The sequence below is a fragment of the Convolutriloba macropyga genome, chromosome 4, assembly GCF_964194025.1.
Source record: "Convolutriloba macropyga chromosome 4, txConMacr16.3, whole genome shotgun sequence".
Taxonomy (NCBI): domain Eukaryota; kingdom Metazoa; phylum Xenacoelomorpha; order Acoela; family Convolutidae; genus Convolutriloba; species Convolutriloba macropyga.
The window spans coordinates 36,421,462-36,438,935 of NC_134471.1; the positions used below are offsets into that span (position 1 = coordinate 36,421,462).

Consider the following 17,474-nt stretch of genomic DNA (forward strand, 5'->3'; position numbering starts at 1 on the left):
AGATAGAGAGATAGATAGATAGATAGATATTTTTGGTATAGCTTGCATAGGAAAAAAGTTAGTTTTTCATTCGGAAATTTGCGAATTTCGCAAATAACGAATTTCAAAAATAGGTCTTTTTATTGGGTCAAGAACTTGTCCAAATTCAACCAAACTCGTCATGGAGTATCCCATATGTACCTAGAGTGTAATGCAAAAGGATTTTTTGCTATAGCTTTCCTAGGAATAAAGTAAGTTTTTTGTACGGAAATTTGCGATTATTTTAAATAAATAATTTTAAAAATAGGTCTTTTTCTTCGGGTCAAGGAGTTGTCCAAAGTGAACCAAACTCGGTATTAAGTATACCATGGGTGCCTAGAGTCTAAAACAGAAAGAATTTTTGGTATAGCTTGCCTAGGAAAAAAGTTAGTTTTTCATACGGAAAGTTGCAATTATTTCGAATAACTTGAGATTATTGAATTTTAAAAATTGGTCTATTTTGTCGGATCAAGGAGTTGTTCAAATCGAATCAAACTCGGCATGGAGTATCCGCAGTGTATGTAGAGTCTAAAACAAAAGGAGTTTTTGCTATAGCTTGCCTAGGAAAAAAGTTAGTTTTTTGTACGGAAATTTGCGATTATTTCAAATAAATAATTTTAAAAATAGGTCTTTTTCGTCGGGTCAAGGAGTTGTCCAAAGTGAACTAAACTGGGTATGGAGTATACCATGGATGTCTAGAGTCTAAAACAGAAAGAATTTTTGGTATAGCTTGCCTAGGAAAAAAGTTAGTTTTTCATACGGAAAGTTGCAATTATTTCGAATAACTTGAGATTTTTGAATTTTAAAAATTGGTCTATTTTGTCGGATCAAGGAGTTGTTCAAATCGAATCAAACTCGGCATGGAGTATCCGCAGTGTATGTAGAGTCTAAAACAAAAGGATTTTTTGCTATAGCTTGCCTAGGAAAAAAAGTTAGTTTTTTGTACGGAAATTTGCGATTATTTCAAATAAATAATTTTAAAAATAGGTCTTTTTCGTCGGGTCAAGGAATTGTCCAAAGTGGACCAAACTCGGTATTGAGCATACCATGGGTGCCTAGAGTCTAAAACAGAAAAAATTTTTTGTATAGCTTGCCTAGGAAAAAAGTTAGCTTTTCATACGGAAATTTGCGATTATTTCAAATAAATAATTTCAAAAATAGGTCTTTTTCGTCGGGTCAAGAAAATGTCCAAAGTGAACTAAGCTGGGTATGGAGTATACCATGGGTGCCTAGAGTCTAAAACAGAAAGAATTTTTTGTACAGCTTGCCTAGGAAAAAAGTTAGCTTTTCATACGGAAATTTGCGATTATTTCAAATAAATAATTTCAAAAATAGGTCTTTTTCGTCGGGTCAAGGAGTTATCCAAAGTGAGCTAAACTGGGTATGGAGTATACCATGGGTGCCTAGAGTCTAAAACAGAAAGAATTTTTTGTACAGCTTGCCTAGGAAAAAAGTTAGCTTTTCATACGGAAATTTGCGATTATTTCAAATAAATAATTTCAAAAATAGGTCTTTTTCGTCGGGTCAAGAAGTTGTCCAAAGTGGACCAAACTCGGTATTGAGCATACCATGGGTGCCTAGAGTCTAAAACAGAAAGAATTTTTGGTATAGCTTGCCTAGGAAAAAAGTTAGTTCTTCATACGGAAATTTGCTATTTTTTCGAATAAATAATTTTAAAAGGTATTTTTTGTCGGATCAAGGAGTTGTTCAAATCGAATCAAACTCGGCATGGAGTATCCCCAGTGTATGTAGAGTCTAAAACAAAAAGAATTTTTGCTATAGCTTGCCTAGGAAAAAAGTTAGTTTTTCATACGGAAATTTGCTATTATTTCGAATAAATAATTTTAAAAATAGGTCTTTTTCGTCGGGTCAAGGAGTTGTCCAAAGTGAACTAAACTGGGTATGGAGTATACCATGGGTGCCTAGAGTCTAAAACAGAAAGAATTTTTTGTACAGCTTGCCTAGGAAAAAAGTTAGCTTTTCATACGGAAATTTGCGATTATTTCAAATAAATAATTTCAAAAATAGGTCTTTTTCGTCGGGTCAAGAAGTTGTCCAAAGTGGACCAAACTCGGTATTGAGCATACCATGGGTGCCTAGAGTCTAAAACAGAAAGAATTTTTGGTATAGCTTGCCTAGGAAAAAAGTTAGTTCTTCATACGGAAATTTGCTATTTTTTCGAATAAATAATTTTAAAAGGTATTTTTTGTCGGATCAAGGAGTTGTTCAAATCGAATCAAACTCGGCATAGAGTATCCCCAGTGTATGTAGAGTCTAAAATAAAAAGAATTTTTGCTATAGCTTGCCTAGGAAAAAAGTTAGATTTTCATACGGAAATTTGCTATTATTTCGAATAAATAATTTTAAAAATAGGTCTTTTTCGTCGGGTCAAGGAGTTGTCCAAAGTGAACTAAACTGGGTGTGGAGTATACCATGGATGTCTAGAGTCTAAAACAGAAAGAATTTTTGGTATAGCTTGCCTAGGAAAAAAGTTAGTTTTTCATACGGAAAGTTGCAATTATTTCGAATAACTTGAGATTATTGAATTTTACAAATTGGTCTATTTTGTCGGATCAAGGAGTTGTTCAAATCGAATCAAACTCGGCATGGAGTATCCGCAGTGTATGTAGAGTCTAAAACAAAAGGAGTTTTTGCTATAGCTTGCCTAGGAAAAAAGTTAGTTTTTTGTACGGAAATTTGCGATTATTTCAAATAAATAATTTTAAAAATAGGTCTTTTTCGTCGGGTCAAGGAGTTGTCCAAAGTGAACTAAACTGGGTATGGAGTATACCATGGATGCCTAGAGTCTAAAACAGAAAGAATTTTTGGTATAGCTTGCCTAGGAAAAAAGTTAGTTTTTCATACGGAAATTTGCGTTTATTTCGAATAACTTGACATTATTAAATTTTAAAAATAGGCCTTTTTCATCGGGTCAAGTCTAATTTGAAAGAAGGTGAAAGTAAGAGTTCAAAAACCTAGGTTGGGGGGGTCGATTTTTTGCTCCATCATAAAGAAAAAATGATTTATAATTAAAAAATTTCAATATTTTCACTATTTTTTGCCTTCTTTGAACTTTCCAGTTTCACTTCCACGCAACTAATTTTTTGGATCCATCACAAGTCTAATTTGAAAGAAGGTGAAAGTAAGAGTTTAAAAACCTAGGTTGGGGGGGTCGATTTTTTGCTCCATCACATAGAAAAAATCATTTGAATTTAAAAAATTTCAATATTTTCACTATTTTTTGACTTCGAACTTTCCAGTTTCACTTCCACGCAACTAATTTTTTTGAAACATCACAAGTCTAATTTGAAAGAATGTGAAAGTAAGAGTTCAAAAACCTAGGTTGGGGGGGTCAATTTTTTGCTCCATCATAAAGAAAAAATGATTTAAAATTAAAAAATTTCAATATTTTCACTTTTTTTTGCCTTCTTTGAACTTTCCAGTTTCACTTCCACGCAACTAATTTTTTGGATACATCACAAGTCTAATTTGAAAGAAGGTGAAGGTAAGAGTTTAAAAACCTAGGTTGGGGGGGTCGATTTTTTGCTCCATCACATAGAAAAAATCATTTGAATTTAAAAAATTTCAATATTTTCACTATTTTTTGCCTTCTTTGAACTTTCCAGTTTCACTTCCACGCAACTAATTTTTTGGAAACATCACAAGTCTAATTTGAAAGAAGGTGAAAGTAAGAGTTCAAAAACCTAGGTTGGGGGGTTCGATTTTTTGCTCCATCATAAAGAAAAAATGATTTAAAATTAAAAAATTTCAATATTTTCACTATTTTTTGCCTTCTTTGAACTTTCCAGTTTCACTTCCACGCAACTAATTTTTTGGATACATCACAAGTCTAATTTGAAAGAAAGTGAAAGTAAGAGTTTAAAAACCTAGGTTGGGGGGGTCGATTTTTTGCTCCATCACATAGAAAAAATCATTTGAATTTAAAAAATTTCAATATTTTCACTATTTTTTGCCTTCTTTGAACTTTCCAGTTTCACTTCCACGCAACTAATTTTTTGGAAACATCACAAGTCTAATTTGAAAGAAGGTGAAAGTAAGAGTTCAAAAACCTAGGTTGGGGGGTCGATTTTTTGCTCCATCACATAGAAAAAATCATTTGAATTTAAAAAATTTCAATATTTTCACTATTTTTTGCCTTCTTTGAACTTTCCAGTTTCACTTCCACGCAACTAATTTTTTGGAAACATCGCAAGTCTAATTTGAAAGAAGGTGAAAGTAAGAGTTCAAAAACCTAGGTGGGGGGGTCGATTTTTTGCTCCATCATAAAGAAAAAATGATTTAAAATTAAAAAATTTCAATATTTTCACTATTTTTTGCCTTCTTTGAACTTTCCAGTTTCACTTCCACCCAACTAATTTTTTGGATACATCACAAGTCTAATTTGAAAGAAGGTGAAAGTAAGAGTTTAAAAACCTAGGTTGGGGGGGTCGATTTTTTGCTCCATCATAAAGAAAAAATGATTTAAAATTAAAAAATTTCAATATTTTCACTTTTTTTTGCCTTCTTTGAACTTTCCAGTTTCACTTCCACGCAACTAATTTTTTGGATACATCACAAGTCTAATTTGAAAGAAGGTGAAGGTAAGAGTTTAAAAACCTAGGTTGGGGGGGTCGATTTTTTGCTCCATCACATAGAAAAAATCATTTGAATTTAAAAAATTTCAATATTTTCACTATTTTTTGCCTTCTTTGAACTTTCCAGTTTCACTTCCACGCAACTAATTTTTTGGAAACATCACAAGTCTAATTTGAAAGAAGGTGAAAGTAAGAGTTCAAAAACCTAGGTTGGGGGGGTCGATTTTTTGCTCCATCATAAAGAAAAAATGATTTAAAATTAAAAAATTTCAATATTTTCACTATTTTTTGCCTTCTTTGAACTTTCCAGTTCCACTTCCACGCAACTAATTTTTTGGATACATCACAAGTCTAATTTGAAAGAAGGTGAAAGTAAGAGTTCAAAAACCTAGGTTGGGGGGGGTCGATTTTTTGCTCCATCACATAGAAAAAATCATTTGAATTTAAAAAATTTCAATATTTTCACTATTTTTTGCCTTCTTTGAACTTTCCAGTTTTACTTCCACGCAACTAATTTTTTGGAAACATCGCAAGTCTAATTTGAAAGAAGGTGAAAGTAAGAGTTCAAAAACCTAGGTTGGGGGGGTCGATTTTTTGCTCCATCATAAAGAAAAAATGATTTAAAATTAAAAAATTTCAATATTTTCACTATTTTTTGCCTTCTTTGAACTTTCCAGTTTCACTTCCACGCAACTAATTTTTTGGATACATCACAAGTCTAATTTGAAAGAAGGTGAAAGTAAGAGTTTAAAAACCTAGGGGGGGGTCGATTTGCTCCATCACATAGAAAAAATCATTTGAATTTAAAAAAATTTCAATATTTTCACTATTTTTTGCCTTCGAACTTTCCAGTTTCACTTCCACGCAACTAATTTTTTTGAAACATCACCAGTCTAATTTGAAAGAATGTGAAAGTAAGAGTTCAAAAACCTAGGTTGGGGGGGTCGATTTTTTGCTCCATCATAAAGAAAAAATGATTTAAAATTAAAAAATTTCAATATTGTCACTATTTTTTGCTTTCTTTGCACTTTCCAGTTTCATTTGCACGCAACTATTTTTTTTGAAACGTCGCAAGTATAATATGGAAGAAGGTGAAAGTAAGAGTTTAAAAACCTAGGTTGGGGGGGGTCGATTTTTTGCTCCATCATATAGAAAAAATCATTAAAAATTAAAATTTTTTTATCAGAATGAGTACTTGATCATTGGCGACTCGAATCTTCGGGACGCCAAGGAGTATCTTGAGCAAGATCTGCTCTTGCAAGAATTCGGGTGAGAAAACTCTGTTGCTGCATATCTGAATATTGCTTGCTTAAACTGGCTCAAAAAAAGTGTTTTTATAGTGTAAAATACGATGGAGAAGGAGGTCGACGATGTCAACATTTAATGAGCCTTGTAACAGACGCAAGGCAATACAAAGGGGTATTTGTGATTGTCGGAGATAATGATGCAAAAACCAAATCTGTGCAATATATTTGTTTGAAATTCATGGAGTTTCGAGATGCAATTTGGCCCACGAAAGTCATTTTTGCAGGGAACATGCGAAGGAAAGACTTGCCCCCAGAAATGGTGTCTAAAAACAATATGTTCCTGAGGAACCAATTAGGAAGTCAACTTAAAAGTACTAGAATAGTCAGAAGGGAAGATTTCGATGATAACTGTAGATACCACTTCGATAAGTATGGAGAAGGGTATCGCCATATGGCAGCCCTAATCCTCTCAGTGATCCGAGAATTTGATAGTTCCTAAATAGTTTTGTACATTGTTATTTGACTCTTATTGCTTCTATCCGCTTTAATTGATGTCATTCGTTCGGTCTTTGTCTTTCCTAGAAGCTGTCATGTATTTTGTTTGTTTTCAGTATCGGCCGGCTCGCTTTCCTTTGTTTCAGGTCCTTTCGCAACCTTTCGTAACTCTGAGGGCCTCTGCTGATGAAGATGGAGATTTACGAGTCACCCTCTTCACTTATTCAGACTTCAGTGAAGCCTCTGCAGCAACTTTTCCCGACTGCAACTGAAGACTCATTGATGACAAGGTCACGTACGTGCACCGGGGAGAATACAGAGAATACAGGAGAGTTTAATGGCGAGGAGAGTTTTAAAGTGAAAGTGAACTCAAAGTGAACTGTTAGAGTGATCAATTCATTCACTTCAAAGTGAAACTCTTCCATTCATTCAAAGTGAACTCAAAGTGAACTGTATTCATTCACTTCAAAGCATTCATTCAATTCATTTAATTCACTTTCAATTCAATTTAATTCATATTTTTCACTTTTTCCACATTTTATTCATTTTATATTATTCTTAACTAGATATTTTCCGTTGATGCTTTTTACTAGAGCGCATGTAAACGCAGTTTTGAGTAGCAAACTGTAGTCATGAGTATAGAGTAGAGTAGAGCGCGTTTTAATTGCCACTTGAGAGAACACTTAAGTAAATAAAACGGGCGAGCAATTATAATTATGCTGCACAGATGCAAATCCGTCGCTTTCGGTTCATGCCTAGATGAAAGTCAGCCGGCTTTTGTTCATGCTCCGCTAAATTTCAGCCACCTTATAATAATGCCCCGATAAAATTTAGCCGCGCTTTTTTGCTGCTCAGATAAAATTCATATAAACAAAATCATGCCCTAATGAGTCATCTTTTAAAACAGACTATAAATTCCCAAAACTGACATGAACAGAACAAGTGTCAGGCAAAAAATCAGAATGAAAAATTTAATGTTACAGCGCTGGATTAGTCGTAGACCAAGGTACGGGCTAACTCATCCACTTCAAAGTTTTCCTTGCAACGTTTTTCGAACGGGCACAATAGTCAGTTCATTTTTTTTATTTTTGTGCAATCTTTTCCAAATTAGTTCTTGATAGACTTTTTTGGAAGGTTAAAACTTTCCGTTGATTAATAACTTTTTTTCAGAAGAGAATTATATACGGTAGTAAATCTCCTGTTCCGAGAAGTGATTGGGTGCAGGAGCTTCTAAATGGGTATTGTCTGTGTTTACTCGAAAGAGAGAACTCTCGTTCAACTGTTCGTCAGCTAGGCACGTAATCGTCCGAAGCGTGTCCTCCACATGAAACGAAATGACGCCATGAATTGCTTACTTGGCTTTCTATCCGCTGGTTTTTAACCAGGTTTGGACCAGGATTTATGAATAGAACGTGATTCACCAAAAAGAGGTATGAAAGGACTGCTTTCGACACAAGTCGCATATGAAATGGCCTGAGCTCGACTTTAGCGAACAACAGGACTTTTACTCGACATAAAATTTTCACACTCCTTTTTTCCTCAACCCAAATTTTCATGATCAACTTTTGCTAGAATCAAGTTCTTGAAAGTGGCTTTTTACTCTACCCAATTTATCGAGCTCGATTTTTGCTTAACTGAAATTTCTCACCCTGGACTTCAGCTTGAGCCTAAATATTTTCCCCAACTTTTACTCTACTCATGAACAAGATTCAAAACAATTCTGGTAAATCAATAGTCAAATCATGAGGCGAGGAATAGTCTTTTGATGGAATCCGCTTTTTTCCATCACAAAACTTAAGTGCTAATTTTTTGCGCGCTAATTCTTCTAATTTAGTCAGCAAGTACGATGCTTGATCTGTTAAAAAATCAGTAGAAACACTAATCAATACATCAAAAAAACTTTGTTGCTTAAAGAATAAATTCTCAAGATTTCCGAAGGGAAAACAACTTAAAAAACGGGTTTTCATAATCCCTAATTTGAACGACCGCGATTACACTTAAACTAACTAGCTGCAATAATTGCCCTATTTGTTAAGTTATTTGTTCATTTTATAAATGTCTGCACTGAACTCATTTGGCGCAATCAGTCTCTCCGTTCACTGTTGCTTCATTATATTCAGAAAAAAAAACATAATGAAAAAATTCAAAAACTTTGGTTTTTGTAAAAAAAAGCAGACCTATGAAAAACTTTTTTGCGCAAAACATGAAGTCTTCTTCACTCAACTAGAAAAATGCCGTTTTTCGAGTCATGAAATTACCATGGTGGACCCAAAACGCCTGTGAAAAGGCCATGCTTTGCTCCAAACCTCATGACAAGACTTCTGCTAAACCCATAGAGAAAATTAGACGAGTCTAAATGGGAATTTGACAGTGAATATTTAGTCACTTAAGGCCTTTATCATTTTTTTAATAAGTCGGGGCCTAAATCCGGGTAATAAAATAGAAATAATTTCCCATAAACTTAACCTCCAACTTAATTTTTTCAGAAAAGTACTGGAATTTAAAACATAGTTTGGAATATATTAATTCAACAATTGTTAATAAATTGTTATTTATCCATACAGCGAAATATTTGGCTCTACAATTTCGCTGCAATTACCTTGACCTTGAATTTTGAATAAAATTTTTTTATTGACTAAATAAATTGATAGTTTGTAACAAGGCTCTAGTTCTTCACCAAAAAGCTTGATAGCATTAAAAATTTGAGAGCAATCTATACCAGATAAATAAATTTGCGGAGAAAAATAAATGAACATTTTTATCTAATTGTGCCCTATTATTCCTTTATTGTGCATTAGAATTCAGATTATATCAATATATATGCTTCATGATATCCTAGAAGTGTTTTACTATATTCACTGCGAAGAGTCATTTATACGAAAAGATTCGCTAATGATGAAAAATCATTATATCAGTACATCGATTTCCGATGCATTACAGGGCATTTGTCCGAAAAATCGAGTAAACATACTCAATTTTTAGGGGGGGTTTTAACCACCAATGTTTTAAGATTAGGGTTGTTGATGTGTGTGTGTGTGTATGGGTGTGTCTGAGTGTGTGTACGTGTGGAAACGAGTTACACTAAACAAATTTAGTTCAAGTTTTCTTAAATTTATCTCTTTCCCACTTATACGTTTTGTAAATGCTAATTTGAAAGAGAACAGAAAGCCTGATTGGTGATTCATTTCGGAATTTTCCTTCTCATACTAATTGCCGATTAAAAAGACAATTTAAGGTTTTGAAATTACTCGTTGCTTTGTTCACAACAACAATTAAGTCTTTCAATTTGATTTTAAGTAATTGCGAATAAAACTCAGGCAATAAAGTTTTAGGCTAATTACCTGTTCAAGTGGTTTTGATTCGAAAGATGCAAAATTTTTTGAAATTTTGCTTTGCGGACTTGCGGCACGTAATGATTTTTCAAGTTTACCACTATAAGCCGAAACCAAAGTTCTCATTGCATGTTGAATTTTGGAAATAAATGTATAACCAAGCAAACCCCTGGACGTGGAAAAATCGGAAAAATATGTAAGATAAGTAGAGAAAAACTGTTTTCTTTTTCACCGCATATTTTTGCGGTGAAATGCAGTGAAATCATGTAATTTCACCGCTAAAGAAAGCGGTGAACTTACAAAAAGTCGCCGCATTTCACCGCCCTTACAAGGATTTGAACCTCTCACCTCCTGCATGTCATACGCTTCTTCTTAAATTGCGCCATCTCTCACTAACTTCAAGTATTTTTGTTTTGAATAAGAATCAAATTTACTCTAATTTCTGTAAATTATGCTCGGTGAATTTTCGTAAGAGTTGTGGTTTTTTGTAGTGAAGTTGCATATTTTAGCGGTGAAATGTGGTGATTTTTTATAAGGTCACTGCTTACTCTAGTGGTAAAATTTCATAAATTCGCGGCTTAGAAAAAAGTGTCCAGAAGATGTTAGATTAAGGGGTATTTTCAAATCTAACAATCCTTCCCTTACTCCCCATTATCCCCCTATCTTACATCATTTTACCCCCTAAAATTACCCCCTAATCTTGCATCTTTTTGACACTTTTTTCTAAGCGGTGAATTTATGTAGGTGCACCACTAATTTAAGCGGTGAATTTATTTAATTTCATCGCAATCACCGCTTACCTCACATAATTTGGACACTTTTTTCAGAGTGCTGAATTTATATAAATTCATAGCTTAAATCAGCGGTAAAATTATGTAATTTTACCGCTACCAGGCGATAAAAAATTTTTTCACCGAATTCAACGCCTGATTTATGTAATTTGACCGCATTCACCGCTTATCTTACATAATTTTGCGTCGACCCGGGTCATAACCCCCCTTCACGATAATTATTATAAGTTTTTTCGCAATTACTTCCTTTGGTCTTTTAAAAGCTCGAAATTTCAGTTATAAACGCTGGAGGAGTTCGGGCGGAGACCTCGCTTTGCTTCAACTTGAACAGGGGGTGCCCGAAGAAAAAGCAGATCCAATTGAAGTGTGTAGAGAGGAGCCAGAATTGGGACTAGTCCTTGGTGCTTGTGGAATGGGATCCATCTCAAACTCATCATTCATGATTCCCTCCAGTCTTCATGTAAGGCGCATTATGTTTTATACATCATGTAATATTCCCTGGTCCAGACCTCGACTAATGAAAGGATTTTAATTTGTTCAAATTCAACTAGGTTCTTTCCATAGGTTGAGCTAGAGTCCTTTCATAAGAAAACTTGATACAAGCACTGTCTTTTCTTGAATTTTTGCTTCAAACTTTAGGTTTGTGAGGTAAGATAATGAACCAAACTTTGGGAAGCTATGTCTATATTAGCCTGCAGTTTTAATACGAACACATAGAGAAGCTGTAGAAAAGCCAAATTAGCTCGTTAAGAAAACACTTAGGTGACCGTAACGCTAAAAATAACAAACAAGAGGGTAGATTTTCCGATTGATGTAATAAAAAATGGTAAGAAATGCGGTTTTAAGCGTTGAATGCCGTAACTGCGGTGAAAAACTAGGATCACCGCGGAAAAGCGCCATTCTTACAAAAATTCACCGCTAGAATCACCAAATAATTTCGCAGCAAAAAACACGGCAAAAAGATGTACGAATAGCGGTGAATCCGTCGACAGAGTTGAAGAAAAATTATCGATAAAAAAAGAAAAACAGTTAATTGTTTCACCGCTAATTAAGCTCAATTTTCTATCAAATCAACTAATTAACGAAACTATGCAAGAATTGAGGTAAATGCGATGAAAAAATCACGGAAAATGCTGTATTATTTGAGGGAAAACTTTGACACGGATATTGCAAAATCTAGTTCGCACCTCTGGTTTGCACTATTTTGGTTTGAATATCGCTCATTGTGTTTTGTCAAATGTGAACTAAAATGATTTGTTACCACAAAAATTTAAAAACGAAAAAAGAAAAAATTTTCCGTTAATATGTCCTCAAATTAAAAACCGAAAACTATGAGCGATAACTGTATATTTTGTACAAATTTTAGGCTGCCAATTTTATAGTAAAGATTTTTTTAAAAATCATTTAAACACTCGCGAATTGCCTGATAGAGGGATGTCTTAGATAATTTTTAGTAAATGATGTTTAATTAAACTAAGTTCTTTATTTTTGAAATCAATTTATAATAGTGAATAAACTTTTTATTTTTACCTTCTAAAAAAGAACATTTTTAAATTTAGCTATCTAGTTTAATTAAAACATGCGTGGTAACCAAAAAACTTTCGTCAGTTTTGTGCCGCAGTTTTCAAATAAAGTTAATTGTTGAACAAAATGTTGGATTATTGTCTCGGGAGATGTTGTTTCATACAAATTCTTCCTATCCCAGCAATCATTTTCCAACTACCAACAAATTCAGTGGGTGATTTAAGATTTGCCGTTAATGTGAAGCAGTTACCACATTAATAAGACTCACCTTTGCTGCAAGCCTTTCAACAGCTCACAAAAAGACCATTTTGGGCTCTTCTAAATATTGACTCAAATTAAATCTGGTCAAATTTAGCGCGCTAAAATCCTTCAAGCGGACCCCTTGATTAAAATTGTCGACAATGATTACGGCAATCTTCCGTAGGTTACTGATAGTCCCTCAAAAAATAACGCCGACTGCCAGATAAAACGGTCAATTTTCTGCGAGTTTTTAGGATCAACGACAGACCCCCAACAATTTCAACAGTGAGTGGTACAAAAATGCTTTATTTTTCGCACTAGCTTTAAGTGTATTAAACATTGGCTCCTCAGCTATTTCAAGCGCCAACCCGCTCTTCTTTGCCGCATTGGTAATTGTTGTTGACTGCAAAGGTGAAGTCACGGTAACATCACGATGGAATGAAATGTTAATTAGTCTGATTTTGTTTTCAGCAATGACGTTCTTCTTCTCTACGACTGGTGAAAGGCTTGGAGGCGAGAAAACTGCTAAACGACTATCCTTCATCCGATGGGGTCCTGAGATTCCGTCCCCCTGACCGTGGCAATTGACAACATGGTCGCCGTACAGACCAATGGTTCAGGTTTGGCAATATGGGCATTTATATTCGCCATCAAAAATCGATATTCATTCTGTTGCAAATGAAAGCCTTATACTGAAAAAGGTGGTGTTGCCCGCCATGCTCCTGCTCCTAATCTTGACTGGCTCTTAGGCAAGTTTGATTGAAGCCCCACGTCTCAAGGCCGTACCAATAAAGTTGTCATGGGTATCTCTTTGCAAGTTATCGAAAGATCTTAAGACCTCCGAAACTTTTTTGGAGAAAGTATTGCACCGTAGAGAATAAACCAATTGGACAGAACCAAGCAAATGTCGCACAATCCCTATAGCGCATTCGAGATAATCCATGCAGTCAACAGATCTTTTTTTTCAACTAAATTTTGCAAACCTGAGGATACATTAGGGGAATGCCAACCGCAGCATCAATACCATGTCCCGGTAGCTAATTTCGCTGCATTGGTTCATCTACTTATGGAAGTTCAGAAGGTGACCAGACCTCACACCTGCCCGTTCGCAAAATTACATCTATGTCTGTGCCTTCGCAAAATAGATATATCCAATCATTAGATCTATATTGGATTTGGAGCGCTGGATTTGTTTCGTTTTCGTTCCCAGCTGGAACGCCTTCATCGAAATTCCAAGTATTTTTGGCAACATTTTGTTGATTGATCGGATGATTGGCCAAAAAAGTAATGCAAATAAAAACGCTCCTAATGAGTCAACTTGCTGCACTCCAAAGCGGCTAGTGATAATTTTTTTACCAGCGAAAAAATTGTTGCGCATTCAGTAACAGAAAGAACTAACAACCGCTAATTCGGGCGTAAACTTGGTGACTGCAATCGTAAGAAAATTCCTGTTAACGGAACTGAAAGCATTCTGAAAATCATGTAGAACTCCCGCCTTCTTGGAAGAGGTAATCTTTTTTAAAATTGTTTTTCGTGGAATTATTGATCGGCTCAGCGGAGCTGTGATGGAGACTACTAACTGGTAGGGCTCAAACAACTCCCTACTATCTTGTCTTGACTTTTGGAGCGGAAATTTTGCATCCAGCTGCCTTAGATATTTCCCATCTGTAATGGGCCAAACACCACTTTTCTTTTTCTTTAATGCTGTCAAAGAACAACTAGAAAAAAAGGCTGTAAACAAACTGTGGAAAAGTGCCCCTGCAATCATCATTAACAAATGTTTGTTAGAAATTTGACCCTTACTTCTGATTGATCTTGCGCTGTACATTGAACAGCGTTGAGTAAAACTGATACCTGTTTGTTTTGGGGCTGGCAGCGCTATGTTTGAAGAATTCCTTCATTTGATCAGAGACGGTCTACTCGGTGAATTGATGGTATGAATAGGAGAATTCTGGTCTCATTGTTGTTGACAATTCATCGTTTTTAGAATGGCTCCTTTTTCAAAGCCCCTTGTGTTGTTGTATTGACTGGAGCTGCGCCCTCAGAGGTAGAATTTTGACCGTTTGGGCAAAATGTTCCCACAAGTTTAGGCTATTAGATCTGCTTGCTAGAAATCTATTTCCTCATAAGACCGGTTGCCATAGTTAGCTTTTTTCATCGAACCGTCTCCTCCCACTGACCACCGAAGTCACTCTTACTCCGTCTCTCTATTCAATTCAACAGTTTGGGACCTTGTTGCTGCTGGTATCTTTTGCCATCTCTAATCTTAGATTTCAAGACACATTTATATAAGCTTACAGTCTTCTCCAGTTTTTCAAGTGTGGAGAATGCCTCAAGCCTGCCTGCACAATGTCAGCGAGCAACTGTGGCCAAATAATGCAAAAAAATTTTTGGAATTAAGCATGTTGTAGGAATGGGTGGAACGCCTATAACTTTTAGGCCCGGTAACTCACTGTTAACTTGCTTATCTGAAGTTTTATCTTATTCAAGTACACTTCAATCGACTTGCTATCAGTGTAATACGAGCATAAGGAATCAATCAGTTCGTAAAACGCTCTAGGAACAGGCTTCATCTTGCAATACTGTTTCGTGAAGCAAGAGTATGCCCAAATTGCTGTAGAGTTGATCCAGGTATCAAATTGTGTCCCCCCACTTGATATACCGTATGTAACCATTGTTTCGTCCAAGTGCTGGAATCTTATAAATCTTATCTGAGGTGTCGGAGATAAAGCAATTGTGACTATTGGAACCTCAGAGAAGTCAACCATCAAAGCAGAGGTCTTTTTGTGTTGAATGAGTCCCGTATGCACAGAATAATCAGTTGAGCAACTTGAAGGAACTTTGAACTTTCCATATCCTGGGTCAGACCTGTAAAGCGATTGACCAGTGCTTGACATATTTCTCAAGTTGTATATCTTCGGTTTTTTCAGTTTTTAGCTGAATTGATTTGAAAAACTTGATTTTGCTTGACTTTAAGAACTGCTTTATTGGACAGAGAGCTCAATGCTCGTATAGGGGTTTTCATATATTTTGACTCTCTCCCACCCACTACAGAGAAAAGAGGTTTGGGGTGACTTGGATTGATGTCACCGAATTGTCGACTGCGATGGCTTCCCGGAGCCCACTTCTTAGCTTCTAGTATGCCCACGACACACCACATTCACCAAGAGTGGGGGCGTGGGGTTTCAGAATGCGCAACTTGGAAAAATTTGCTTGGATTAAAATGTGTTTTTATATTCAGTAGAATGTTGCAGCTGAAGTCTTACGACATCCTAATCTGCCATCAACGCACGGGCCAATCTCTTAAAGAAATTATGTTTTCGGGCTGGTCTGATATAAGTCGACGTTTATGGGGATAGGTTGACACACAGCCTCAATTTCTTTTCCGTACGGTCGTCCTATTCTCCACACGAATACGTTGCCAATCAGCATCTTTCTAACTGCACACTACGCAGTTTAGGTAAATTCAGCTGATCAATTTCAGCTAAAGGCTCAGATAGTTTATCAGAACTGTAAGGGTTAAACTACTTGAAATAACTTCAAGTTTGTGTGTGACTATAATTTTTTAGGAAACTGCAAAACTTTTAGATTAAGTTGATGGTGATTTCTGGAAAGTGACGGTAAAATGCATTAGGCTTGTAGGAACCCTAGAATACATATAGACAGCTCATGTCCCTCTGTCCGAGTTTTTAAATTCCCAGGTCGAAGTCCTCGTTCAAAATCACTTATGATCAGACCATCAAAAACGCACGGGGGAGGGCGGTGCGTTCAAAAATATCAAAATTACACGGTTGAGGACATAGGTGTGCGGCTTGTTACAGTTCCAGTGAAACTCTTTGTGGGTGGCCCCGAGAGAAGGAAGAGTTGACACACTTGCCTTTGTCATTCTATATGTAACTAAATGCTGTCCGAATGATATGCCTAGTTTCTTCACACTGTCAAGTTTAATTTTGTACTAGTAAGAAGATCATATTTCAATGTAGCCAGGAGGCACCACACATTTCATTTCAACTGAAAGCGGAACACCGCACAAACGCAAGAAGATCTTTATTGTTCAAAAAAGTGTATTCCACAAATTTAGAACGAGAAACATCATTACGCATATTTCCACGAATAACGCTACAAAATATAATTTTGAAATGATGTTACGAATAAAAGCAAGAAGAGTTCAAAAAGGTAATTTTTGTACACGGCCCATATCACAGGACCTCAAAAATAAAAGGGCCTTTCTTGCCTTCATCAGGGCTTTTATAAATGTTGGACTAATATTCTTGTTCTTGGAAATCATCTCAACACGTGATATAGGAGATGTTGTCAATTTTGTTGTTTGGCTGAGTATATAGTTCGTAATAAACTTAAAAACTAAATACAAATTGAATCTGAATGTAAGCTGAAAAGTTGTCTGGATTCTAAATCAAGGAAAGTTCTCATATTTTACAGGAGACGTTCTTCTATGAGTCAGTGTTCAAGAGTTCACACCCTGAGAACCATGAGTCGTGTCCCTATGGTGACATCTGCACTGAGACTGTAAACCCCCAAGCATCTCTATGTGCCATGGACATTGGAGGACCACTCTACTCATTCAAGGCTCGCTTATTTCCCAAAATCACTAAAATTAATATAGACAGAAAACAAACAGAAAAAACAAGCGCCGATTACTTGATGCCCTAACGACTATTACAACTAATTGTAAGCCCAATTCAGTTTTACTTTATTTTGACCGTGACGCTATCAATGCCAATCAAAACCGTCGTCCAAGTTTAATGTTATCAGGTTGTTTTTTCCAACAGACACAAACATTTGAATGGAAAATTGGAGAGCTGAGATTTGAAAAGTTTATATCCTAAAACCCAAAAAGTTGTCCCGGCTTTCAAATTGATCCTATCTCTCAAGTTCGAAAAACCAGAGGAAATGAAAAATCCGTTGAATATAAGTTTTAACAATAACTCATTAATCAGATCTAGAGCAATTAGATATACTTGTTAGTGAAAAAATGGAAAAAAAGAAATTTCGCTTTTTCAATCAAATACTATCTCTGTTCGCTAATGAACCCTCCTTTAATGCCCCACCCCCTGAAGTCTGGAATCAAAAAGTGTTGTTATCCGTTAGCTGGGAGATCCAAAATAGTTTTTTTTTTGAGTTGCCACCCGCCTTCCATTCTCAAGGAGTTACTTTGAAGCCTCATATAGTAATTTGTTAGGGCACTTGATCACATTTGTTAACCTTAAGATG

General features: G+C 35.6%; 1 protein-coding gene across 1 annotated transcript in view; it reads left to right on the forward strand.

Annotated features, from left to right (window-relative positions):
* Positions 1 to 17,474, forward strand: part of LOC142338062 (prostate-specific antigen-like) — a 75,267-nt gene that overhangs the window by 56,954 nt on the left and 839 nt on the right. Inside the window, exons 4-5 of the mRNA XM_075387695.1 lie at positions 10,755 to 10,938; positions 16,683 to 16,829. Coding sequence (XP_075243810.1) covers positions 10,755 to 10,938; positions 16,683 to 16,829 — 331 coding nt within the window. The remainder of the gene's footprint in view (positions 1 to 10,754; positions 10,939 to 16,682; positions 16,830 to 17,474) is intronic.